The 26202-nt window shown below is 41.9% G+C and overlaps 1 protein-coding gene across 2 annotated transcripts in view; it reads right to left on the bottom strand.

Moving 5' to 3' along the window:
• Positions 1-3823: 3823 nt before the first annotated feature.
• CLIP3 (CAP-Gly domain containing linker protein 3) overlaps positions 3824-26202 on the bottom strand; it is a 95460-nt gene continuing 73081 nt past the window's right edge. Inside the window, exons 8-14 of one of the 2 annotated variants that reach the window (XR_014225493.1) lie at positions 24546-24681; positions 17039-17167; positions 16770-16904; positions 16542-16665; positions 14855-14923; positions 8899-8971; positions 3824-4945 (exon numbers count right to left, since the gene is read on the bottom strand). Coding sequence is in view for 1 of the 2 variants with exons in the window: in XM_082263724.1 (XP_082119850.1) it covers positions 4891-4945; positions 8899-8971; positions 14859-14923; positions 16542-16665; positions 16770-16904; positions 17039-17167; positions 24546-24681 (717 nt within the window). In the remaining variant the exon portion in view is untranslated. The remainder of the gene's footprint in view (positions 4946-8898; positions 8972-14854; positions 14924-16541; positions 16666-16769; positions 16905-17038; positions 17168-24545; positions 24682-26202) is intronic. The other variant, XM_082263724.1, reaches the window with a different exon arrangement.

Raw genomic sequence — 26202 nt, 5'->3', positions numbered from 1 at the left:
TGAGTGAAGTCAGCCCTGTCCAGTATTTTTTTTGCTAAACTACTTAACCTATCCCACTGTCAGATCTCAAAAACATAAAGGCTAATCACCCTGTAGTCCATTATATGAACTAGAAGGACTGTTTAAGATAACATAGGAACTGTGAAAAGAACACAGGACAGCCTTGATCCTCTGACAAAATGAACAGGTATTTTTTACCATTATGAAACAAAGACAACAGATTCTTCCAATTAAAATGGTTGTAAAGCCTCAAGATTTTTGAAACCTAATGCATTCTATTCATTAAGGTGAAAAACCATCTTTGATACAGCTCCCCCTAGACCATGGGTGTCCAACCTTTTGGCCTCTCTGGGCCACATTGAGTGTAGAGAAAATTTCTCGGGCCGCATATAAAATATATACTATAGTTAATATAGTATGTATGTAAGCATGTAATAAAATGCTGCCGCGCCCCCTGCACTAATTTAACACAACTAGAGGATGATCAAATTAAATGGAATCAATATACAGAGGTCTACTTCTTCTGAGAGATAATAAAGGAACACTCTAACCACCATGACCACTTTAGTGATTTGAAGTGGTCATGGTGGTAGGAGTCAGAAACACTGCACATGCTCGCCTCTCCCCTCTCCCCTCAGCCTACCGTTAGTTGGAAGCTGCTGTGGCCATGCCCCTGACCCGACTTCCTTCCTCCCCAGCAAAAAAAGATTGTCAGGGGGCAGTGGGCCGCATTGCCTGCGGTTCTGGGCCGCAGGTTGGACATGCCTGCCCTAGACCATCCCTTTATCTTTCCTGAGCCAAATCCTATCCAGCGATGTGCACAAGCACAGCGGCTCCAGCGGCTGTCTCTCTCATTGGACAGATTGATGGCAGCTGGAGCCATTGGCTCCCGTTGCTGTCAAATAAATCCAGGGACGCCGGGGGCAGGGTTCGGCGAGTTCAGCTGTCTGTGTCAATGAACGCAGCGAGACTCGGGAGTGAGTCTGCACAGGTGCCGCCATGGAAAGCGGATTTCCGGGGGGGGGGGGCACCCGATGAAGAGGAGGGGCCTGGAGCACTGGTGGGGCACCCTAGAAGAAGAGGATCGGGACTGCTCTGTGCAAAACAATTACACAGAGCAGGTAAGTATAGGTATGTTTGTTATATTTAGCCAGTCCAAAATGGAGCAAATAGGAGGAATATATTGTAAGGGTTAACACTTTAATGCACTCTTATGATTAGATGAAAGAAAAAAACTAGCCAGAGTTGAGTAGATAAATCATTTTATTATCTGACTTACATCCATTTGTCCCGTATACAGGGTTAGTAAGACCACAAGTTACAGGCAGATCACAAGATTTTACGCAAGGGATACAGAAAGGGGCCCCAGAACACGTTCCAAGGGAAATATGTGGGGTCCACTAAATGACATATTTAGTGACGTTCCCTCCCCCCCGGGGGGTCATATAATAAATACCATCCTCATAAAAGTGTGATATACACCTCCACATGATATACTTGACCGCTTATCTGTATACAGGTAGTCACTGTATCAATATATATAGATATACAGATCATTGCTACTTTCTATATACTGTGTATTCCACGTCAGTCCTTATATTTCATATGGGACTATGATGTGTGTCTATATAGATGCTGTGTAGACTCATTAGACTGTGTATGGTCCTCCCTACATTCTGAATGAACCCCCCACATGGGGGTGTGCTAGCTAATACTTAGCACAATGTACAGACAGTCATTACTCACAGCACACAGAATACCCCATGCTATGTACAGAGGAGGGGTTGCATGCAGTGATCAGTTTATCCATGGTAGGATAGACAGGCTCTCTTTAAGTGGCCACAGAGCAGTTTTTTGTCAGAGGATTCAGGACACAGGGAGTGGCAGAGTTATTGCTGCTGGACTGAAGAGTGGAAGGATGATTATTTTATAAATGTTCAGGAGACAGGATATCAGGGGATTATGATCTTTATGTATAAAATAGAAATAACTGTTCTTGTAGCCCATATAGGTCAAGGTGTTTCTCCCTTTTCATGTTTACAGTGCAGTTTTGTAGATTGAAAGGAAGGAACATGGCTGCTGTGAACAACCGTAAGAGTTCTTATGCTAGACACGTTTATGTATGTGCCAACTAATATATCAAGAAATGCAGAGAGGATTATAGTCATCACAAAGGGAGAATAATGGAGACCACGGATTAGCATAGACGGCAAAAGCTGGCCATACACCAGTAGAATTTCATTCAAACGTTCATATTAAAACTTAAAAATTCATATTACTCATGTAATTTTATTCAAAAGCCCTTAAAATTTCATCCAGACCTGCTAATTGAATTGTATTCCATATGCATTAAATAGGTTTCTTTTGCATCTAACATATGTGCATTACAATATGAACGACATTTCCCACATTAAAAACATATGCACGGAATTTCGTCTGTTCGAGAAAGATGTTTCATCCCGTCCACTTAAATTTACTCATCACTACAGCTTAAAATGATTGTCGCTTTGACCCCACTAACCATTGGAGAATTGAACAAATGTTCTGAAAATAAAAATTTGAAATTAAATTCTACTGGTGCATGGCCAGCTCAAGACTAGAGACAGAGTGGCAGATATTACAAATCAGTAGCGAGGTGTTAGAAACAGGTAGATGGAGACCATTCCTACAAGAAGTAATGATACGACATCAGAGGACAAGATGATAGAGACATTGAAGAACAGAAACAGAATGACAGAGACAACAGATCAAAGACAAGGTTTTTAGTGAGATCACAGAATATGTAAAAGATCCTAGAGACAATAAACCAACCAAAGACAACCAACCAACCAGCCAACCAACCAACCAACCAACCAACCAAAAAACAGGATGATAAAGATATCAGAGTCCAAAAAAAAGGTGATGATACATAATAGACCAGGAATAAGATAATGGAGATGTCATAGACCAGTGTTAAAGTGACAGTGTTATAGAGATATCTGATGAAACCAAAATAACAGACACCACTAATATAAGGGGTTAAACAAAAAAGGCACCATGGACTAGGGACAGAATGAAGAAGACGATGGATACAACAGATCAAATGCACAATAATGAAGACAATAGACCCAAAGCAATGATAGAAACATCATAAACCAGGGACAAAATGCCAGAGACAACAAGACCAAGGATAAGTAATGGCTGTAACAGATCAAAAGCAGGATTATAGAGAAATCACAGACTAAAAATAGAATGAATGACACAACCAACCCAAAAGAAGGTGATAAAGAAATCTTGATACCAAGGCTAAGATGAAGGATGACAGGAGGAAAGAGGAACAAGACCAAAGTTAGGATGATGGAGAAAAACATGTCAAGGACCAGAGACAGAATGCTAGAGACATCACCAGAATGGGTCCAAAATTGTATTCGGCGATCACATTGTTACAGCAGAAGCAACAATTCGGAGCCTCGAGGCTCCGAAACGTTGCTTCTGCTGTAACAATGCGATCGCTGAATAAAGTTTTGAACCCATTCTGGAGATCCATTGTGTGCTGTCCATGGTGTGCTGGTGATGTTTTAATGCACTGATTATCTACAGTTCCAGCCAGTGGTCGCTGCAGCACCCACTTACATACATAGCCATCTCTACAGGAATGTGTGTGTTGGGAATAGTTTGCTAGAATGCTATAGACAACGCTGGCCAAGGGACAAGATGATACAAAGAAGACTGGAGATAGAATGATGGAGATCATGAGAGGATCATATAGACAGCACTAACTTAATGCAGGCTGATAGAGAAACCATAGGTCAAGGTTAAGATGGTAGAAGATACCATCACAGACTAGGGATGGGATGAGAAATACCTGACATAACAGAGACATGACCTGCTGGGATGATAGAGACAGTGGGCCACATACAGATAATAGACACATCACAGTCCAGGGATAGGCTGTGTTGCTTTCTACACAGGGATATCCACAAAAACAAGCAAGGTCAACAATTTCTAGCTTGTCCTTACATAATAGTTCTACCAAGTGCACCATTTATGTGGTTCCATGACGGTAGTCGGATTTGCAAAGCTGCATACGAAATTTCATAAACTAGTACAGACATATCTACGCCTTTTGGAACCAAAAAAAGACGTACAGATGTCTTTTGCTCAACATGCTCCTAAATTTCGTCTTTAAAGTATTATTTGCCACCTGTGTTGAAGACTAGGGCCATCAACTTATACTTTATGTAGCATGCTATATATATATAAAGCAATGTTGGTTTAGGATATGATGCACTTATGTTATTGATTGGGCTCTAGTTTAGTGATTGATTATGAGTTGATAATACCAATCAGTAGCTGGTGAATGTGGTAATTGGGGCTAGAGATGCATATGTTATTGTAGAGTATGTTGGGTCATTTTTAAAATAATAATACCACAAAGAGCAATGATGTGCAGCACCCTGCAGCAACCAATCAGATTTTCGCAATCTGCTACTCAGGACATTGGTGATTGGTTGTTGTGGATTTCTGCACTTTGCTTTTTGCCTTAACAGCTAAAGGTCTTTAGGTCTACAGTAACCCAGTATGTCTGTTTTGTCATCCCTAGAAACAGAGAATAAAGGGCAACCTGGGACAAGCTCAGGCAGTGCTGGAGGTTCCTGCCGATTGGCCTTTCAGTAGAAGGTTCTGTAGAACACGGAAGCAAGTGAACCTTGAGCAGAATGATGCCGGATTGTCCTGGCCCCCACTCCTCGATTTATTCTGCACTGAATGGGACAGTGACACACAGAGGGGCCCCTTAGTCAGAGGAACATTAGACAAGGCACTGGGGAGTCAGGGGATGCAGACACAGACAGAGGGAGGCGGCAGTCTGTGGCTCCAGGTGAAAGGATGCTGGGCTAGCAGGAAACAAGGTTAGGATTGCATCTCGGCACGCAGCAGCCATGGAAACCAGCAGCAGAACAGCAACCTGGCAAAGAAAAGAAAGGACAGTCAACACAGGGCAAAGAAAGAAAGAACTAACGGGAGAGATCAACTCAGAGAAATAGAGGAATTAGGACTTAGTAGTCATTATTTATCTATGTGTGTATCAGGGCCGACCCTACCATGGGTCCCGGTGGGACCATGGGACCCAGGCGGCACTTCTCTTCGGCTATTGCTAAAAAAAAGGTCCGCGCCCGACCTGACATGCACACTGCGCATGCGTCACCGCCGCTCGGAAAAGCCCGTAAACGTTCGGCTATTTCCGGGAATAGCCGAACATGTACGAACTTTACCAAGCGGCGGCGGCGCATGCGCAGTGTGCATGTCAGGCCGGCCGCGGACCTTGTGCTGACGTTGGTTTCCCCAAGATTTCCAGTTTCCCCAGGCGCTCGGCTCTGATCGGAACTCCGCCTCTCGCCTCCCCAGCACACATGGATTCCGCCCCTCCAGCTTCCTCCAGCCTTCTGCACTCCAGCTCCGCCTCCCCAGCACACATGGATTCCGCCCCTCCAGCCCCGCATTCTCCTGTACCATATCCGCAGCCCCGCATTCTCCTGTACCATATCCGCAGCCCCGCATTCTCCTGTACTATGCCCACAGCACTGCATTCTCCTGTACCATGCCCACAGCCCTGCATTCTCCTGTACCATGCCCACAGCACTGCATTCTCCTGTACCATGCCCGCAGCACTGCATTCTCCTGTACCATGCCCGCACTGTGACACTATAGACAGTAGAAAGCCTGGTTCGCTCATCTGCCCAGTGTCTACTGCTCTGTCCTGCTCTTGCGGTCACTCCGTACACACTCACACTCCTCTGATTGCTTTCATAGTCCTATAGAATGTGGGGGCCTCTTGGAGGGCGTGAATTTTTTTTTTTGGGGGGGGGGGGGCAGCACAATGTCGGACCCAGGCAGCACAATGTCTTGGGCCAGCCCTGGTGTGTATGGAGAGAATTGTCCTAGTATGTTGCCTATATCAGCGACATTTTTCCTTTCCTCTTCCCATTGCAGTATAGGAGAGTAAATGAAAGAATCTGATACATTTCTGTACAGATAAACATAATATAATAATAAACATAAGATAATATCTGTACGTCTGCCAAACAATATCCTTAAAATGTTTCCCCCTTCCACCCTTAGCTGCCTGTTGGTCAGTGAGCCCACCCATTCTACTGAAGGACCAATAGGGAGGTAGAAAGGGTGTAGCGAAAGTTGACTTTTCTAGCAGAGGTCAAGATTTGCATATTACTTAAAGTTGACCTTTACATGAAAATGAAAGTCCCACTAATATTCCTCCTCCCTGCCTGTAAAATACATCACATTTTTATTTTGTGTGTGTGTGTGTGTGGGGGGGGGGGGGGGGTGAGCACTTATTTTTATGGTAACCACTCCCACTTCCTCAGTCCTCACCCTGGCGAGACTGACATCACCCCAGACCACCCCTCCCTGTAGCCTCATGCAAAAAACTTCAAACATCCTAGGAGGTTACAGGACCAATCTTTCTGCATGCCGTCATCTCAAGCATGCTCAGTAGTAGGCTGGCTGTAAGTCATCAAGAAGTCACAGCTGGCTCCCAAATCCAAAATGCCGTCATGGGCGTTCTGAAGATCGGTGAGAAGCATTGGCTGCAGGAAAGCTGGTGCTGGTATTTGTATCTACAGTATTTGTAGCTGCTGACTTATTTTTAAACACCTGGGCATTTGATCTTTCACTAAACATTATTAGCTGTGGATTTGTCTGATGTTGCATTTTTTTATTGAATGCATTTAATCTTACATGCATGTCTGATTGTTCTCTAACGTCTATGGCTAGTCTTTTGTTGACTTTTTCCTAATCAGTCAACATATGCAAAGAACCTACAGTAAATTATTAATATGCAGATATACACTATATTATCAAAAGTATCAGGACGCCTGCCTTTACACTCACATGAACTTTAATAATATCCCAGTCTTAGTCCATAGGGTTCAATATTAGGTTGGCCCACCCTTTGCAACTATACCATCTTCAACTCTTCTGGGAAGGCTGTCCACAAGGTTAAGAAATGTTTCTTTGGGAATGTTTGACCATTCTTCCAGAAGCCCATTTGTGAGGTCAGGCACTGATGTTGGAGAAAAGGCCTGGCTCGCAGTCTCTGCTCTAATTCATCCAAAAGGTGTTCTTTCGGGTTGAGGTCAGGATTATGTGCAGGCCAGTCAAGTTCCTCCTCTCCAAACTCACTCATCCATGTCTTAATGGACCTTGCTTTGTGTACTGGTCTAAATCATTTGGTGGAGGGGGGATTATGGTGTGGGGTTGTTTTTCAGGTGGTGGGCTGTGCCCCTTAGTTTCAGTTAAGGAAACTCTTAACCACTTGCCGACTGCCTAACGCCGATCTACGTCGGCAGTCAGCCCCTCACAGGCAAAGTGACGTAGAGCTACGTCACTAGCTTGTGAGGGTCTAGGGAGCGAGCGCGCGCCCCCGGAGGCGCGCTCCCGCTCCCGCGTGGTCACGGACCCCCCCGCACGTGTGACCAGCGGACCCGATGTCCGCCGGTCACTCGGCGATCGGCGGGGGAGAGGGAGAATGTCAGGCAGCTTGTGTAAACAAGCCACCTGTCATTCTCCTCGCTGTAAAGACACTGATCAAACGGATCTAGTATGTAGATCCGTTGATCAGTGTCCTTACAGCTCAAGCCACAGCCAATCACAGTAGAAAGCACGCCCCTAGGGATACACACAGCCCCTCCCTCCCAAATAAAGTTAACCCCTTCACAACCAGTGTATTTTTACAGTAACAGTGCATATATATAGCACTGATTACTGTAGAAATGTCACTGGTAACCCCAAAAGTGTCACAAATGTCAGTCAAGGGTCCGATCTGTCCGCCCCAATGTCGCAGTACCGCAAAAAAAATCGTAGATCGCCGCCATTACGCGTTAAAAAAAAAACAACAAAAATGAGAAAAATCTTTCCCTTTGTTAGTAAACGCGATAACTTTTGCGCAAACCAATCAAAATACGCTTTTTGCGATTTTTTTTACCAAACATAGGTAGCATAAAACAAATTGGCAAAAAATTTTTAAAAATTTTGATTTTTACTTTTTTTTTTGGGGGAATTTCATATAAAAAAATTTGAAAAATATTGTTATTTTTGCAAAATTGACGCTCTTTTTTTGTTTATAGCGCGTGATCAAAAAATTGCACAGGTGATCAAATACCACCAAAAGAAAGCTCTGTTTGTGGGAAAAAAAGGACGTCAAATTTGTTTAGGTACAGCGTCGCATGACCGCGCAATTGTCCGTTAAAGTCACGCAGTGCCGAATCGCAAAATACCCCCTGGTCAGGAAGGGGGTAAAATCTTCCGGGGCTTAAGTGGTTAAGGCATCAGCATACAAGACATTTTGGACAATTTTATGCGCCAACTGTATGGGAACAGTTTGGGGATGGTCCCTTCCTGTTCCAACATGGCACTAATGCACAAAGCAAGGTCCATAAAGACAAAGATGAGCAAGTTTGGGGTGGAGGAACTTGACTCAGCCTGATAGAACACCTTTGGAATTTATTATAGCCCAGTATGCCTGACCTCACAAATGCGCTTCTGTAACAATGGTCAAACATTCCCATAGACACACTCCTAAACCTTGTGGACAGTCTTCCTAGAAGAGTTGAAGCTGTTATAACTGCAAAGGTTGAGCAAACTCAATATTGAACCCTACGGACTAAGACTGGGATGGCATTAAAGTTAATGTGCGTGTAAAAGCAGGCGTCCCAATACTTTTGTTAATATAGTGTATGTTATTATCATCATTTGTACCCGGGCTGAATTAGGACAACACCTATATTGGAGTCTATCAGATTATCCCAGTCTCAATGGAATTATACACAGTTCCTTTTATGGCTTCCATATCTATCCATATAGCATTTGAGCCCATATTAAGCCTACATTAAGCAGTAATACCTGGAGAGAGAGTTTTCTGATGCAATCTCTTTCGGTGTCCGCACTGTGTTGAAGTTACGCTTTGGCTGTGACACTGCACGCAACCACAAATATTTCTTGTTGTAATACAGGACATACTATGCAAGAACACAAATAATTCTGTACATACATTCATACAATAAAATATATTTACATGTATTATAATAATACAATACTTGCCTTGACACACAAATGTATTAGTAAAGCAGACAACAATGTGCAAAAATGTGGGTACCTCTATCAATCAATATGAAATCATTATTTTATTTATTATTTTTTTACCTGCATTAGAGTTGCCCTATGCTAAGATGTAATTTGTATAACTACTGAACATCAGCAGAATTGTTGGGATGACTAATTAATTAAAAGTTATAAATAAGCTAAAACCGTTACTTTTTCTGGAGAAAACCTGCTGCATGCTCCATCCAGTGTTATTCACATAACCAAAACTGTAGACTGGGATTGGCCAGACTTGAAGGGTATGGGATTAGCCAAACTGAACTCCTAGTCTTTAACCACTTGACCTCCGGAAGATTTCCCCCCCCCCCCCCCCTTCATGACCAGGCCATTTTTTGCGATACGGCACTGCATTACTTTAACTGACAATTACGCTGTCATGCGACACTGTACCCAAACAAAATGTACTATATGTCCTTTTTTCCCACAAGTAGAGTTTTCTTTTGGTGGTATTTGATCACCACTGCGTTTTTATTTTTTTTGCGATATAAACAAAAAAAGACCAACAATTTTGATTAAAAAAAAGCAATATTTTACTTTCTGCTATAAAACATAGCTAATCAAAATAAAAATGTAAAAAAATTTAATTTCTTGAGAAATTTAGGCCAATATGTATTCTGCTACGTTTTTTGGTAAAAAAAAAAATCCCATCAAGAATATATTGATTGGTTTGCAAAAATGTTATAGTGTCTACAAACTATGGGATATATACTAGAATATTTTTTTTTACTAAAAATGGCGGCAATTAGCGACTTATAGTAGGACTGCGATATTGCGACAGACATTCGGACACTAAGGGGTTTACTTACTAAAGCAGAGAGGGTAAAATTAGTCACAATTCCACAGAGTAACCAATCAGCTTCCAGGTTTTATTGATAAAGCGTAAATAAACAAGCTGAGGTTAGAAGCTGATTGGTTTCTCTGCAGAAGTGTGACTAATTTTGACCTCTTTAGCCTTAGTAGATAAAACCCTAACTAACACTTTTTGGGAACCAGTGACACTAAAACAGTGATCAGTGTTAAAAATATGGCTGGCAAGGGTTTTAATATCTAGGGCAATCAAAGGCTTAAATATGTGCCTAGCCAGTGTTTTGGTGTACTGTGTGAGGTGCTTTTACTAAGGCAAGTGATGGATTTTATTCTCTGCTTTGTGGGGAAAGAAAATCCATTACTTTCCCGCTAACAGGACAGGGATCTGCCTTGTTTAAATAGGCAGTGCTCTTTCCTGAGTAAATTCCGGACGATTTAATGGGTGCCAGTGGTAATCCGTTGGCCGGCACCCGCTGATCGACATCTGCTGTGTGCCGTGTGCCCCCTATCTGGAAGTGCCAGATCATGTATCTACCTGATCTGGTGCAGCAGAGCCACCTAGCCGCTGTATATCTGTGTTATACGGTGGGTAAGCGGAACTCACATGAACAAATGCATAGGCTTTTACGCCCCTTTTTTTGCAGTGGGTAAGAGGATAATCTTCAGACTAAATCTTAAACAAAATGATTTATCATAATCCTAACTCCAAAACCCATGCCTAACCTGAAAGTCCTTCTTTGAGCAGACTATAGACATTAAACTGTTTGAATATTCTTAACAAGATGTGAAAAGGGTTAAAAACAAGCAATCACTGACTTCTGAAGCTGTGTTTACTGTGAAATAATTAATTCTCAAAGACCATAACAGAGACTCTAAAGCCCAGTGTTTCTGTAACAGCTTAAAACCACTTGATGCCAAATCATATACCTGTACGTCATTTGGCTTCAAGTGGTTGTACCAGGATGATGCCTGCAGCGGGAGGCATCACCCCAGTACCGGTTTTTAGAGCTGGCGTTCGGCTCTCTTGTAATAACAACCGCTGTGGCTAAGCTCGGCAGTTATAAGCAGTGGGAGGGGACTCCCCTCACCGCCTTTCGCCACTTGCCCGGGCTCTCCCATCCCACCGGGAGACCCGAGCGGCCAGCTGGCATGTCCGTCAGCTGGTCGGAGACCTGAACAGAGCCAGAATCGGCTTTAAAGGGGTCTCACACATGGTAACTTGGAAGCGACGTCATGACATCACTTCTAGTTTACTCAGGAACCAACTACACCACAATTTTAAGTATTTAAAAATGCAGATCTCGGGTTTTGAATGCTTTCAAGTGCAGAGGAGGGGTTTGGGGTCTTATAGACCCCAGATCTCTCTATAAATAGTACCTGTCACTGCCTATTACTGTCACAAGTTATGCTTACATTCCTTGCGACAGCTAAAAGAAAAAAAAATAAAATTAAAGGGACAGCGTAAAAATAAAAAGTACAATAAATAATAATAAAAAAAAGTTAAACCGCCCCATCCCTCTGTGCTCGGGCGCAGAAGCGAACGCATACCCAAGTCGCACCCGCATATGTAAATAGTGTTTAAACCACACATGTGAGGTATCACCGCGATCGTTTGAGCGAGAGCAATCATTCTAGTGGAAGACCTCCTCTGTAACTCTAAACAGGTAACCATTTAAGATTTTTGAAGCATCGCCCATGGAGATCTTTATATACCATATTTTGTAGCCATTCCACGAGCGTGCGCAATTTTAAAGCATGACATGTTAGGTATCTATTTACTCGGCGTAACATCATCTTTCACTTTATAGGAAAAAGTTGAGCTAACTTTACTGTTTTGCTTTTTTTAATTCAATAAAGTGTATTTTTTCCTGAAAAATTGTGTTTAAAAGACTGCTGCACAAATACAGTGTGACATAAAATATTGGAATGGCCTCCATTAATTTTATTCTCTAGGGTCTCTGCTAAAAAAAATATATATATATATATATATATATATAATGTTTGGGGATGCCAAGTAATTTTTGAACAAAAAAATACTGTTTTAACTTGTAAGCAACGAAAGTCAGGAAAAAGGCCTGGTCTTCAAGTGGTTAAAAACATAGTTACATGGTAGGTTAGGTTAAATAAAGACAATGGTCTATCCAGTTCAACCTGTGCAGGAGTATGTGTGTCAGTGTCGATAATCATTTCCCATATCCCTGGATTTTGAGTTCTTTAAGATGCACATCCAGGAGTCTTTTAAAAATATCAATATTCCCCGCTGATACCACCACTTGTGGAAGAGAGTTCTACATCCTTATCGCCCTGACAGTGAAAAACCCCCTGCACAGCTTAAGGTTGAACCGCTTCTCCTCCAATCTCAGTGTGTGGCCCCATCACCATTGAAGTATTTGTAAATTGCTATCATGTCCTCTCTCAAGCTTCGAGAATAAATTTAGTGCTTGTAGTCCCTCCTCGCAATTGAGGTCCTCCAGTCCCCTTATAAATTTAGTTGCCTTTCTTTGGACTCTCTCCATCATCACCTCTGTGTTACATTGCCATGATCTGAGGACTGGAAAACCCGGGACTTTAAAACTCCAGGTCTAGCAGAGCAGTAGGGACAACTAAACGGATGTGCCAGGGTAAGGATCCTGGAAGGTGCAGGAGCAGTGTGATCGCACGCAAAAGGGGGGGGGGGGGGGAGGTTGTCAGCGTCGTAGGATCTAAGGAGTCATCTGGTCTTCACCAGAGCCACTGGAGGTGTGGATGTTGCCCCCATGTTGCAGCTCTCTAACACACCTGTGCAGGCACAGCGCCAGCAGATAGCACATAGGATGGACTAAGGGTACACACAGGATACAAAGACTAAAGGAAAGACTATGGCAGCTAGCAAGCAGAGACACTAGGGGGAGGACGCAGGGACAAGCGTGAAGCACAGGAGAGAGGGGGAAGCTGGGAAATATCTCAGATAGAGATGGACACAGCAAGCAGGAAGGAAACAATGCTGTGGAGACCAACCACAGGAACAGTAAACTAAGGGATACACAGACAGAAACCAAAGGAAATACAAGAGCGCAACAAGAGGGAAAACACAGAGAACAATGACAAGGCCAAATAAACTTACAGAATACAAGAGTACTGAAGGCCAGAGGAAAAGAGAGTTCCAGGAACAGAACACTAACCCACAAGTGAAAACGCTTTATAATACCTAGGTTTAGGGCGAATTGTCAGAAACCCAAGCAGCTCTAGTAGAGGGTAAAACCCGGCACCAGATCAATGTACATGAAACCATGACATACATTAGAAGGCCGGCAGGCTGCAATGATTCTGCTTCCCTAAAAAAGAGTTAGGATTTCTATGCCTTTGCTCTGAACTTTGAAATTGAATTTCTTTACAATGCCTACAGCTACAGAGGTGAATGAGGACTTGTTTCAAGTCCTTTTACTGCTTGATCAGAATATGTCAAACATAGAAACATAGAATGTGTCGGCAGATAAGAACCATTTGGCCCATCTAGTCTGCCCAATATATCTGAATCCTATGAATAGTCCCTGGCCCTATCTTATATGAAGGATAGCCTTATGCCTATCCCATGCATGCTTAAACTCCTTCACTGTATTTGCAGCTACCACTTCTGCAGGAAGGTTATTCCATGCATCCACTACTCTCTCAGTAAAGTAATACTTCCTCATATTACTTTTAAACCTTTGCCCCTCTAATTTAAAACTGTGTCCTCTTGTGGTAGTTTTTCTTCTTTTAAATATGCTCTCCTCCTTTACCGAGTTGATTCCCTTTATGTATTTAAAAGTTTCTATCATATCCCCTCTGTCTCTTCTTTCTTATATAGTTTAGTTATAGTAATAGTTTAGTGTGCATAGTTTGGGCACAGGTTCACTTTAAAGCATTAGTTCACCTTTACTGATTTTTGGCACAAACCTCCCTATGCATTACCAAGTCCTCAATATATTTAGGTTCCATTCACACCTGAGCGTATCGATTTACTGGCGGTTTTTCGGACGTTTTTTATCAGCTTTTTACAAGCTTATTTAAAGTTCAGGCGTTTTTGTTTAGCCAATACAAAGCACTGGGGAAGGAGAGGAAGAAGACATTAGGGGTGGAGAGCTGCTATTTAAGTGTTTTACGAGTGTTTTACAAGCATTTTGCATGCATTCTTCTGCTCAAGTCAGGCGTTTCTATTAAATTATATGGGGCCAAAAACACTTGTAATCTGACAAAAAGAAGCTCATGTACATTTTTGAGCTTCTGGCATTTTGCTTTAGGCAACAGAACGTTCAGATGTGAAGAGGGGCCCTTGAAATGAATGGGATTTTGCTTGTTGGGCGTTTTGGAGCTTCCGAGCTGAGCGTTTTACAAGCTGAAAAACGCTCAGGGGTGAACAGGGCCTAACATGAGGTACTCTTTTTTGTAAAAGAATACCTACTTTTTCACCTGCTTATTTCAATGCCCTCCCCTTTCTGTCCTGCCTTCTGCACCTCACTTGACTGCCTTCTTCAATTGCAGGACACACTTACCTTCCCTTTCCTCCTATTTGTTCCATTTTACCAACAGGAATGAAGCAAAATACCCAAATTTCTGGGTATGGGGACCATGTGACTCACTCTCCTTCTTCCTTAACAGCATTAGAGACTGGCTGTTCAGACACCTGACACTGCCTGGTCCCTATGTAAGCCTTCATGGACGGCAGTTGAATCTGTTACTTTGCTCAGCATGCTCTCATTTGATAGCTGTTTGTTAATGTAGGCTTTTCACACTACGTTTTTGGTGTGTTCATTTACATTTAGCCATTTTAATGCATTGGGTGGACGTTTTCAGAAATGACCTTCTGCTGTCTCTTTTCACACTTTTTCACATTTCAACAAACAGGACTGCTAATGACTCAAAAACTGTATACCTACTAGTTACTTGATGCACTTTTTTCACTCCGTTATTGTCTGCTTGTGGTTCTTTTGGGCCACCGATTCTGGAATGGAATAGGGATGTACAAAATGAGTCATGTTCCCACCAAACTATCAATCTACACTGATTGCAGTTATTAGTTAAAGTGCAACAACAGTTTCATAGCAACTGGCATACGTTTTACAGCAGAGACAATGCAAAAGTATTTTAAGCAACCCTTCTGAATGCCGATGTCTAGAATGAACAGTACTTTATGGGCCCTCATTTGGGCAGTGTATTTATGAAGTTTTTATGTCTATTAAAGGGTAGCTCCACTTTCATAGAAAAAAAATAGCAAATAAAGAAAAAAATTAATATAGGAAATACAATGGCGACACAAGTCATATTGTAATTGAATGTTATTAAAAATGACCTTCCCTTTCAATCTGCAGCTCTGTAATCTTCTGTAAAATGTAATGCAATATGGCTACCTTGAGGCATTCTGTACACAGTTGGTGTACAGAATGCCCCCCCCCCCCTTCCCTCCAGATATGTCGTTGCCTGCTTGTGTAATTGGCTTGGTGAATTTCCCAGAAGTCTGCACTAAGATACAAATACGATTTTGAGCATCCACTGCAACAAAAATAAAAATTTTGGTGAGATACTCCCAAAAGGAAATCATGTCTAAAGGGATGCAAACCTTACAAATTTGCTTATTAGAGCCTTGCAGGTGCAGTAGCTGACTGATAATTATAAAACCACTCCCATACAGATTCACTGTGCACATGGACACAGACAAACCATCAGCTATTTCCTCAGAATAACAAAAGGTAGGAATCTGCAACAAAAATTGTTAAAATCCCTGCAATGTACAGAGATCACTTAGAATGTTTTTTTTTTTTCTCAAAAGTGAAGTTACTCTTTAAATAAGACAGCAGAAGCGGTTTGCTTTCAGACTTTCTCTCTACAACTGAAACTCTATGAGGGAAATTTGCTATGACTAGAGCAGACATAATCTGATGCAGTTTTGCATGGTAACTGATTAGCTTCTGTCTTTTCTATTCAAAGCTTAACTGAACAAGCTTAAATTAGAAACTGATTGGTTACTATGCATAGCTGCTCCAGATTCTGTCTGCCCTAGCTTTATAAAATTCCCTCCTATATGCCCAGTCTGAAAAGAGCAGACTAGGAGGGACAGAGCATGAGAACCTCCTTTGTTCATTAAGTTGTTTTGCGCAAATCAGAGCTTGAGCTATACAATTCTGTAATCAACGGGTTATTTTCAAGAAGGCAGCTAAGGCTAGCCTAGTGTAACATATGAAAAGGAGCCTAGAGCTATTTTACATTTAGTTGCCTAAACTTTTTATAATTCATAAAAAACACATAAGATAATACATTCCCCTAAAGTGTTTCTAAAGTGAAGCCTTTTTTTGATAGAGAAGGATTGTTAAATCTTTTGTCAATTTTTTTGTCACTACATCCCAAAGGGGGGATTTCCCTTCACTTCCTAGCCTGGAGACCCGGTGATCTTCAGAGTCTGTATCTGATGATATCTTATATGTTCTGTAAGTTGCACTGCTACTCCCTTACGTAGCTAAGTGATGATATAGTTGAGCGTAAGATTCCAGAAGGTTAGACAAAATGTTTGCTGTTAAACTACACAATAAAATATCACTATGCCAAAACCTGTATCCAAATCTTACCTCTGAACTCTAGAGGGTGGAGCAAAGACTCCGTGTTTTGGGGAACAGGTAAAATACCGAACACCAAATACTGAGCCATCATGTTTCCCTGTAGGCTTTTCCAGCTCGACTCCAAACCAGTATCCTGTAGTAGATATGAGAATATTATTGTGTTTTTTCTCAGTATTATACAGTATGTATATACCAAATACTATAGTTGTAGCCAATTTATTCTTTCCATCATAATACCTGGAGCAAAATCTGTCTTTCCATAGAAGCGCACCAGTCCCTGTTTCTGTCCAGCCACAAGAACTTGGTCCCCCAAGTCGATGTTCAGTCCCTCTTTGTCTAGACTCCCCACACTGATTGATTTCTTATGCACTGCTACAAGAGACCACAGGAAACACAAGCAGGGAATCGTTAATCTCTATTTTACCATAACCACCACTAATTAATTGTATCTAAACCTAAAAAGGCTAGGCTTGTGCTGTTCAGGCTTCATTGAAAAGTGTACATACATTTTTTCTCTTTCCTTCCCTTGCCTGTGACCCTGGAAAAGTCCATACGAGGGGTCTTTGGTGTGGAAGTGACAGAGGATGGAGGTTGCTCAGGGGCTTTACTGATCTTGGACACTGAAGAAAATAGCCCTAGAAAGAAAAAATGTGTTTTTATAAAGTAAATATGGAAAAAGGAGCAGAAAAAAATATTTATACAAATTTTCTTGGTCTTATCTAAATTCCCCTACGAAATAAGCCTGCTTTTTTTACCCTAATTCAGGTAAAAACACTTACCTGATGTGATGCCTTTTGCTGTGGACATCTTCCTCTTGTGACGTGATTCATGTCGTCCCCTCACCAGCACCCGCTACTTAGTGCCTCCTTCTTCAACAGTGTCCCATGGTGTTACTCCTGTGCATTACCCAAGTGACATTTATTGGTATAAAAAGAAAGGAAATATACTCACAAACAAGTCATCTGTTTGTGAGTATATTCCTTTCTTTTTATACCAATAAATGTCACTTGGGTAATGCACAGGAGTAACACCATAGGACACTGTTGAAGAAGGAGGCAAACAAGCATTTCAAAGTCCACAATGAACACAAAGAGAGCAGGTCACCGGGACTGTGCCCAGCATGCCAGAGGACCTTCCAGATGGCTGACACATTTCAAAGGAAGATCCCCTCTTCCTCAGAGCGGATCTGTGTTGTGTTGCTGGCCGCGAGGAAGAGGGAATCTCCCCTTGAAACACGTCAGCCATCTGGGAGGTCCTTCAGAGTGCTGGCCACGGTCCTGGTGACCTGGTCGCTTTGTGTCCATTGTGGACTTTGAAGTGCTTTTATAATTGACTTGTTTGTGAGTATATTTCCTTTCTTTTTATACCAATAAACATCCCTTGGGTAATGCTCAAGCTTGGTGTGCCCTCTTCTCATTTTTCCTACAGTGTTTCCATTGGGTTTCCCCTGACCCCTTGAAGGCAGCAAAGTCTGTCCATTTACCCAGAGCCAAAGAGATCCTAGGCAATATCCACTGCTGTCACATTACTTTTGAGCGCTGGAGATTTTGTTTGTCATTAGTTGGGGTTACTCTTGAGTGTGCACTCCCGGTGTGTCCAAAAAAAGTGGCAACCACTCCAACCTATAACTGGGCTTTGCAGTAAGGTGCACATGGAAGGGCAATGCACAGTGCTGTATCTTGGCCTAGGCCAACAAGGCCCAGGCCTAGGGCGGCACTTTGCAGGGGGGCAGCAAAAAAAAAACAGCCTCCTCCCGGTTCCCGCATGAAAAGGGTCTCCGCCTCCTTGCGCTACACTTTTAATATAGCGCCAGTCTTATGGGGTGAATTGGACCAGAGGGCAGAGTCCAGGAGGCAAATTGGTCTGGCACTCCCATAAAGCAGTCAGTGAAGAGGCTGCACTGATGAGCAGTAATGAGGCGGCACTGATAAGGCTGCACAGATGGGCACTGATGAGGCTGAACGTATGGGAACTGATGAGGCTATGCTGATGGGCACTGATAGACTTGTGGTCTGCGGTCCACAGATGACAGGGTGGGTCGTAAACAGTAAAGGGCATGGCCTTTACAGGAAGGGGTGGGTCGTATGTAAATTAGGGGGTTCACAAGTTTAGTGGTGAGGCCTAGGGCAGCACAAAACCTAAATACACCACTGGCAATGCACAACACAAACAAACAAAAGACTTCCCAGCACACTTACCAGCCAGCCTGCAAAACAACTGAATTGGCCCTGTCTAAAAGTTTACGTTAAAAACAGAGGGTTTTGTTTGCACACATTTGCAAATATATTTACAAGCTACAGTGCCCAAGCCAAGTGACATCTGTATATACTGGGAAAGTTGAAATTTAGAGTTAGGAACACAGAATTTACAGAGGTCCCTTGGCATGGCGGCTTATGCATATATTTGCAAATGTGTGCAAAAAACAAAAAACTTTCTGTTTTTAATGTAAACTGCTAGGTAGGGTCAGTTTGGTTGTTTTGCAAGCTGGCTGATAGGTTGTTCAGGTTGGTTTGTAACTATGTAATATACTGTATGCATCTCCCCATTGGGGACACAGACAGCATGAAAAAAACTAACATAAGTCCTTATCCTAGCCAATTCTATGCAAAACTAAAAAAAAGGTTAGTCTTTATATAGGGTTTCATGGACTGTTCTAAACTGTAATTATTCCAGCAGAGTTTTGTACGAAATGTATATGTTCCTGTTAATTGTGATCCTAAATCCTTCGGAGCAGATTTTGCATCATCAACTCGCAGAATCATAAACTAGTATAATAGCCTATTGTTGATTCTAACATATTCAAATCCATCATAACAATATAATACAGCATCACCAACCTTCAGGCAAACTAGATGTCATAAATGTCAAACAACATTTAAAGATACAAAGGGGAAATGCATGCTAAAAAGTCACAGCGGCAAGAAAACTCTATTACATTAGACTAAAATGAAACACAAAAAAACAACTAGAATACCATATCCAATTCAGAAACATGGGTTCGTTTATTACAAAATGACAAAACACCTATAAATATACAAATAATTTGTACCATATAATGATCTGACCCCATTAAAAACAAATATTCCTATAAAATAGCACTAAACACTCTCTACCCCAAAAGGCAAAGAAGATTCAGCCTTTGTTCTCCAGAACAAAGAAGATTACTTTGTTCTCCAAAAGTAATAGTGAAGTTTTGTACCAGGTTAGCCCTTAATGCGACAAGTTTGGAGTTTAATTTAGTTTTGATATGATTTTTTTGGCTAACGCAAAGCTGAAGTGAAAAAATACTTCACAGTATTTATTCGTTGATTATATTTTACCATTTTATGTATTTATTCTATAATTTATAATGAATTGTATCATGGTTGATTATCAGTGATTGCAGCACTTTATAGGATTGATACGCCTACATGGGTTTAATTTATTTATTAACCACTTGCCGACCGCCGCAAGTAGATATACTGCGGCGGTCAGCCCCTCACAGGCAGAGTGACGTACCGGTACGTCACTAGCCTGTGAGGATCTGGGGGGCGGCACGCTCCCGCTCCCGCGTGGTCACGGACCCCCCTGCGCGTGTGACTGTCGGACCCGATGTCCGCCGCTCACTCAGCGATCGTCAGGGGAGAGGGAGAAAGGCTAGTGTAAACAAGCTGCCTGTCATTCTCCCCTGTGTAGAAACTGTGATCACACGGTTCTACTATGTAGGACCGTTGATCACTGTTTCTACAGCTCAAGCCACAGCCAATCACAGTTAGAATCACGTCCCTAGGGACACACACAGCCCCTCCCTCTCAAATAAAGTTAACCCCTTCACTGCCAGTGTAATTTTACAGTAACAGTGCATATGTATATCACTGATTACTGTAGAAATGTCACTGGTAACCCCAAAAGTGTCAAAAATGTCAGTCAAGGGTCCGATCTGTCCGCTGCAATGTCGCAGTACTGCAAAAAAAATCCCAGATCGCCGCCATTACGCGTTAAAAAAAAAAACAAAAATGACAAAAATCTTTCCCTTTGTTAGTAAACGTGATAACTTTTGCGCAAACCAATCAAAATACGCTTTTTGTGATTTTTTTTTACCAAACATATGTAGCATAAAACAAATTGGCCGAAAATGTTAAAAAATTTTGATTTTTACATTTTTTTTGGGGAATTTCATATAAAAAAATGTGAAAATATTATTTTTGCAAAATCGACGCTCTTTTTTTGTTTATAGTGCAAAAAGTAAAAATCGCACAGGTGATCAAATACCACCAAAAGAAAGCTCTGTTTGTGGGAAAAAAAGGACGTCAAATTCGTTTAGGTACAGCGTCGCACGACCGCGCAATTGTCCGTTAAAGTCACGCAGTGCCGAATCGCAAAATACCCCCTGGTCTTTAAGCAGCCAAATCCTCCGGGGCTTAAGTGGTTAATATTTATTTAATTAGTATTTATTAATTTATTGTACTACACTGTCACATTTTGAGAAGAGGCAGAGCAGCACTACACCACATCTTGGGAAAAAAAACGTTATCCTTGCAGTGGGCACCCTCTGCAGTTCAAGGTTTAATAGATTGATTTACCAAGGGGAGGACCAATTTTTTACCTTACAGTAGCTTAGTGGGTAGCACTCCTGCCTTGCAGCCCTGGACTGCTCAGTGAATCCCAACCAGGACACTATCAGCATGGAATTTGCATGTTCTCAGGGTACTCTGGTTTCCTCCTACAAGCCAAAGACATGCTGCTAGGTTAATCGGCTCCTGTCTAAATTGGCCCTAGTATGTGTATGTGAGTTAGGGAGCTTAGATTGTAAGCTCCTTGAGGGCAGGGACTGATGTGAATGTACAATATGGAAAGTGTTGTATCAATTGTCAGCACTACTGTATATAAATACCTGGAATAAATAATAAAATATTACTCACTCCTTCAGGTTTCCTTCATTCTGTAAGACCAGTCTCTGAAAATCCATTCCTCTTAACTGCCCAACCAGTCACAGCTCCCTGACGTCATCCTGTACGGTGCGGCACCAGCAGCCCTGCATTGTATGGGAGGTCACCAAGAGCCAACACATACCCCTGAAAGGCAGATCAGATATTGCCTGCTGCCAAGGGAGCAAGATAAAATGTAGGTATATCACCCTTTTTATCAGTGCCATCTTAAGAGCATTAAAGGGCCCCAGGCTATGCAGTGCACTGGGGCCCTGTCTACACAAAATGCAAATTATCGATAAGGCTATATTTATTGGTCAGAAGTGCCAGACTAATGACAGCTTCCAAGTTGGGCAGTTGGGTCCGGTGAACACACACGCGGACAAGAGTCAGACTCGGCTGTCCTGTGTTCGCCTGTTCCCATGGAGGCAGACAGGCATTCCTACAGTTGTGGGCTCCCCCTCTATGGCCCAAGTGGCCTGACAGTGCAGGGCTGACAGATGCTTGCCACCTGCTAAGTTTGGTGGCGGGATGCACACGGGAATCAGACTAATGCTTGGCTGGAGCTAGGTCGCTGGGCATGTGGGGGCCCCCGGGCATGTTTGGCCCCCAAGCAACTGCCCTGCATGCCCATTCGGTAAAATGGCCCTGCTCTTCATCAACCCTTAGGCAAAACAATCAGATAACTCTTTCAGTGTGAAGGGGGGCATACTACAAGGGTAAAGGCTTTTACATAATCATCTGGAGCCGGATATGTTCCTTCCACAGAATTGTATAATGCTTGAGGATGGAACCTGACTCCAGGAAAAGTAAAATCCTTCCCTTTCAGTCGGGCTGCTCCGGCACTACAAGGGTTGAATGCCCATTTAGGTCTAGGAGTCAGGAAAAGCAGTTTTACTTACCCCATCCCTTATTTCCCCAACAGATGACACTCTTCTAGGATCTGCAGAGGACTGTTCCTCGATGTCCCCATGTCCAGTGCAGGGCCTTGCATTGGTCCTGATGGCGTCAGGGACCATCTGACCCCCAGCGCATATGTGGGAAAGGAACGGCAGGAGTGGAGGATCAAGTAAGTCTTCCCGTCTTCTAGACCTTAGCGAGCATTCTACCCTTGCAGAATAGGAGGGAAGAACCACTGCAAGGGAGGGTTTTTACTTTTCCTGAAGTTCAGCATTAAAGTGGTATTGAACTTACATTTTTAAAACCACTGACATGTGAGTTTTTTTTTTTAAACAGAAGAGCATGTACAGCTCAGACTGCATTTACGGCACCAGCTGTATGCCATAGAATGCAATAAGGGAAAGAACCTTCAGCTTTTAGAACCACTTTAACCTAATCAATTGCAAAATGTTCTCCCAGCTCTTCCTTGTTAGAACCACTTACTTTGCCATCTTTTTGTTTCCCTGTCCCAACTTTTTCTGAGACACGTTGCTGCCATCAATTTTATCATTACCTATTTTTTCCTAATATGGTACATTTCCTCGATTTAAATATTTGATATGTTTTCTATTTTCTATTGCAAATAAAATATGGGTTTATGAGATTTGCTAATCATTGAATTCTTTTTTATGTAGATTTTACACAGTGCCCCAACTTTTTTGAAATTGGGGTTGTATATTATATGAACATTTTTGGGTGGGAATCACTCTACAGGGCTCTGATATTATAACTGGATATGAAATAATTTACAGAACAAATTGACTGACCATATGGGCAAAGTGCATTGTGGTTAGAGAGAATGCTTACACATTAGATCTGTTTTACAGTTTGAAGTACAGTAATCTATTTTGAGAACAGTGACACCTATAGGATGAACACTGTCAGCAAACAAGTGAATAGGCAAGTGCATTAAAAAAAATGTAAATTTAGCAAAAAGTATATTTTACTTTTTACCTATGATATTGTTTTTGTTTTGTTTTTTATACTAAAGCATATTCAAAATTGTTTTAGCAACTTTCAGTAAAAACATTGATATTATTATAAAAGATTATTTCATAAGATGGCAACCAAAACTAAGAAAACATTTTTGTCTGGGGTTAGGTTTTAACCACTTCCCGACTGCCTGTCTCATATATACTGCGGCAGGGCGGCCCAGCTACGCAAAATCACTTACGTGTACGTGATTTTGTGCAGAAGATGTCATGGGCGCACGTGCGCCATTGTAGCGGCGCTTCTGCTGTGATTGAACGCAGTGGGAGCCAATCTCTGCGATGGCCACCGGGACCTGCCAATCGTTCGGCAGAATGACAGAACGGCAGTCTGCCTATGTAAACAAGGCATACCGCAGTTCTGTCACAGAGGAAGAGAGAGAACTTGTGTTTCAGCTAAGCTGAAACACAGATCTCTCTTTTCTTCTAGTGCATCCACTTCCCCTATAGTTAGAAAGCACTCCCTAGGAGCACACTTAACCCCTTGATCACCCCTGGTGTTAACCCCTTTCCTGCCAGTGTCATTTATACAGTAACAGTTCATTTTATTTTTAGCAATGATCACTGTATTGGTGTCACTGGTCCCCAAAAAGTGTCACATGGTGCCAGATTTGTCCGCCACAATGTCGCAGTCCCTCAAAATATTGTTGATTGCCGCCAAAAAAATAAATAAAAAGTCCATAAATCTATCTCATAGTTGGTAGACACTATAACGTTTGTGCAAACCAATCAATGAACACTTATTGGGATTTTTTTTACCAAAACTATGTAGCAGAATAGATATTGGCCTAAACTGATAATAAAATTTGATTTTTTTAACTTTTTTTATTGGGTATGTTTTATCGCAGAAAGTAAAAAATATTGGGTTTTATTTTCAAAATTGTGGTTCTTTTTTTTGTTTAAAGCTCAAAAAATAAAAACCGCAGAGCTGATCAAATACCACCAAAAGAAAGCTCTATTTGTGGGAAAAAAGGACATCAGTTTTATTTGGGTACAGCATCACACGACTGCACAATTGTCAGTTAAAGCAACGCAGTGCCGTATCGCAAAAAATAGGTCATTGATGGGGTAAAACCTTCCGGAGCTGAAGTGGTTAAAAAAAAAAAAACAAAGACATCTTAATATACTAATGCAAAAGGACAAAGGAATATATATTTAAAAAATGAAGGACCACTCACCATGTTTGGGGGGGCAGATAAAATAGCGAATCCCTCCCACACTGCCATCATTCTTTCCCTCTGGCTCATCCAGCTCGACTCCCACCCACTGCCCACTGGCAAACTCGGTGGTGCCACAAAAGCGCAATGTGCCAGCCTGCAAAAAAGTGGAATGAAGAAAGGCAATATAAACAATATGCTTATTATCATTTCATTTCTATTAATAACAGTGTAATGAAATCTCCTTGTTTTGTCATATCTTGGGGGAAGACATCTTCAAGTGGATTTGTTTTGTACAGGTAGGGAGAGTCTGCATAGCAAGTAGATTATAAAATGGCCACAACCAGCCATTTCAAGCTTCGAAAAAGCACAATCAGCAGTTCCAGTATATGATAATGGAAGTTTTTCTACAGCAATAAAACATAACAGATGAAAACAAGTCCAGCACCAACTATATCTAAAATGTAATTTCTATCAGGGAAATGGAACTTGTTTCCATATCCAAAAAAGAAAAAGTAGTTTTCACTCATAAAGCTGCCCCCACACAGTGTCTCTCTGTGGTGCAGCATCTATCTGGTCTTTGTAGTGCCCTGACGAAGCTATAATTGCGAAACGCGTTGGCTTTTCAGGGACCGCTAGACTGCACATACATCGAGATCCGTTGGTGTGGTATATTGTATCCATCACAAGCACATAATAATTACGGATCCATGTATTTTTAATATATATGTCTGTTATTTCTGTCTTTTTTTAACCATATGGCAATAAAGTTGTACATGTTTTTTACATAGTGGTGTTGTGATTGCATTCCTCCAACCATACATATGCTGATATAGTCCCGCTTTCGTGGACCTCTCTTGGTCATTGGTTTCTTTTCTGTTTTTCTACTATTGGGGATGATGGCATGTACGTCACGGTACTATAATTTTGTACTATCTCTCTGTAGACCGTTATGCTCAGACTTCCCCAAGAGTTTCAGGAGTGAGAGGTGTAAAAGCAGACACTTTATCTATGAAGAACAATCACAGCAGTGGCATCATTGCACTTGACTACCAAGGTTATAAAGGTACATATAGCACCCTTTCCTAGCCAAACTGGCTTTTCCAGTGCTTTTGTCCCACCAATATACACTACTCAAAAAAATTAAAGGAACACTTTCTAATCAGAGTATAGCATCAATAAAATAAAATTTCTGGGATATTGATCTGGTCAGTTAAGTAGCAGAGGGGGGTTGGTAATCAGTTTCAGCTGCTTTGGTGTTAATTAAATTAACAACAGGTGCCCCAGATGGGCAAAAATGACACAACCTCCAAAACAGGAATGATTTTACAGGTGAAGGCCACTGACATTTTTTTTTTTTTTTTTACCTACTCATCTTTTCTGACTGTTTTTCACTAGTTTTGCATTTGGCTAGGATCAGTGTCACTACTGATAGCATGAGGCAATACCTAGACCCTATAGAGGTTGCACAGGCAGTCCTAATCCTCCAGAATGGCACTTCAATACATGCCATTGCCTGAAGGTTTGCTGTGTCTCCCTGAACAGTTCCAAGAGCATGGAGGAGATTTCAGAAGACAGGCAGTTACTCTAGGAGAGCTGGACAAGGCCGTAGAAGGTTCTAAACCCATTAGCAGGACCAGTATCTGCTCCTTTGTGCAAAGAGGAAAAGGATGAGCAC

Source organism: Pelophylax lessonae (genome assembly GCF_965119305.1).
Source record: "Pelophylax lessonae genome assembly, chromosome: 7".
In the NCBI taxonomy this organism is placed as follows: domain Eukaryota; kingdom Metazoa; phylum Chordata; class Amphibia; order Anura; family Ranidae; genus Pelophylax; species Pelophylax lessonae.
The sequence above is the reverse complement of the archived record's forward strand: the minus strand, read 5'-3'. Positions and strand labels throughout refer to the sequence as shown.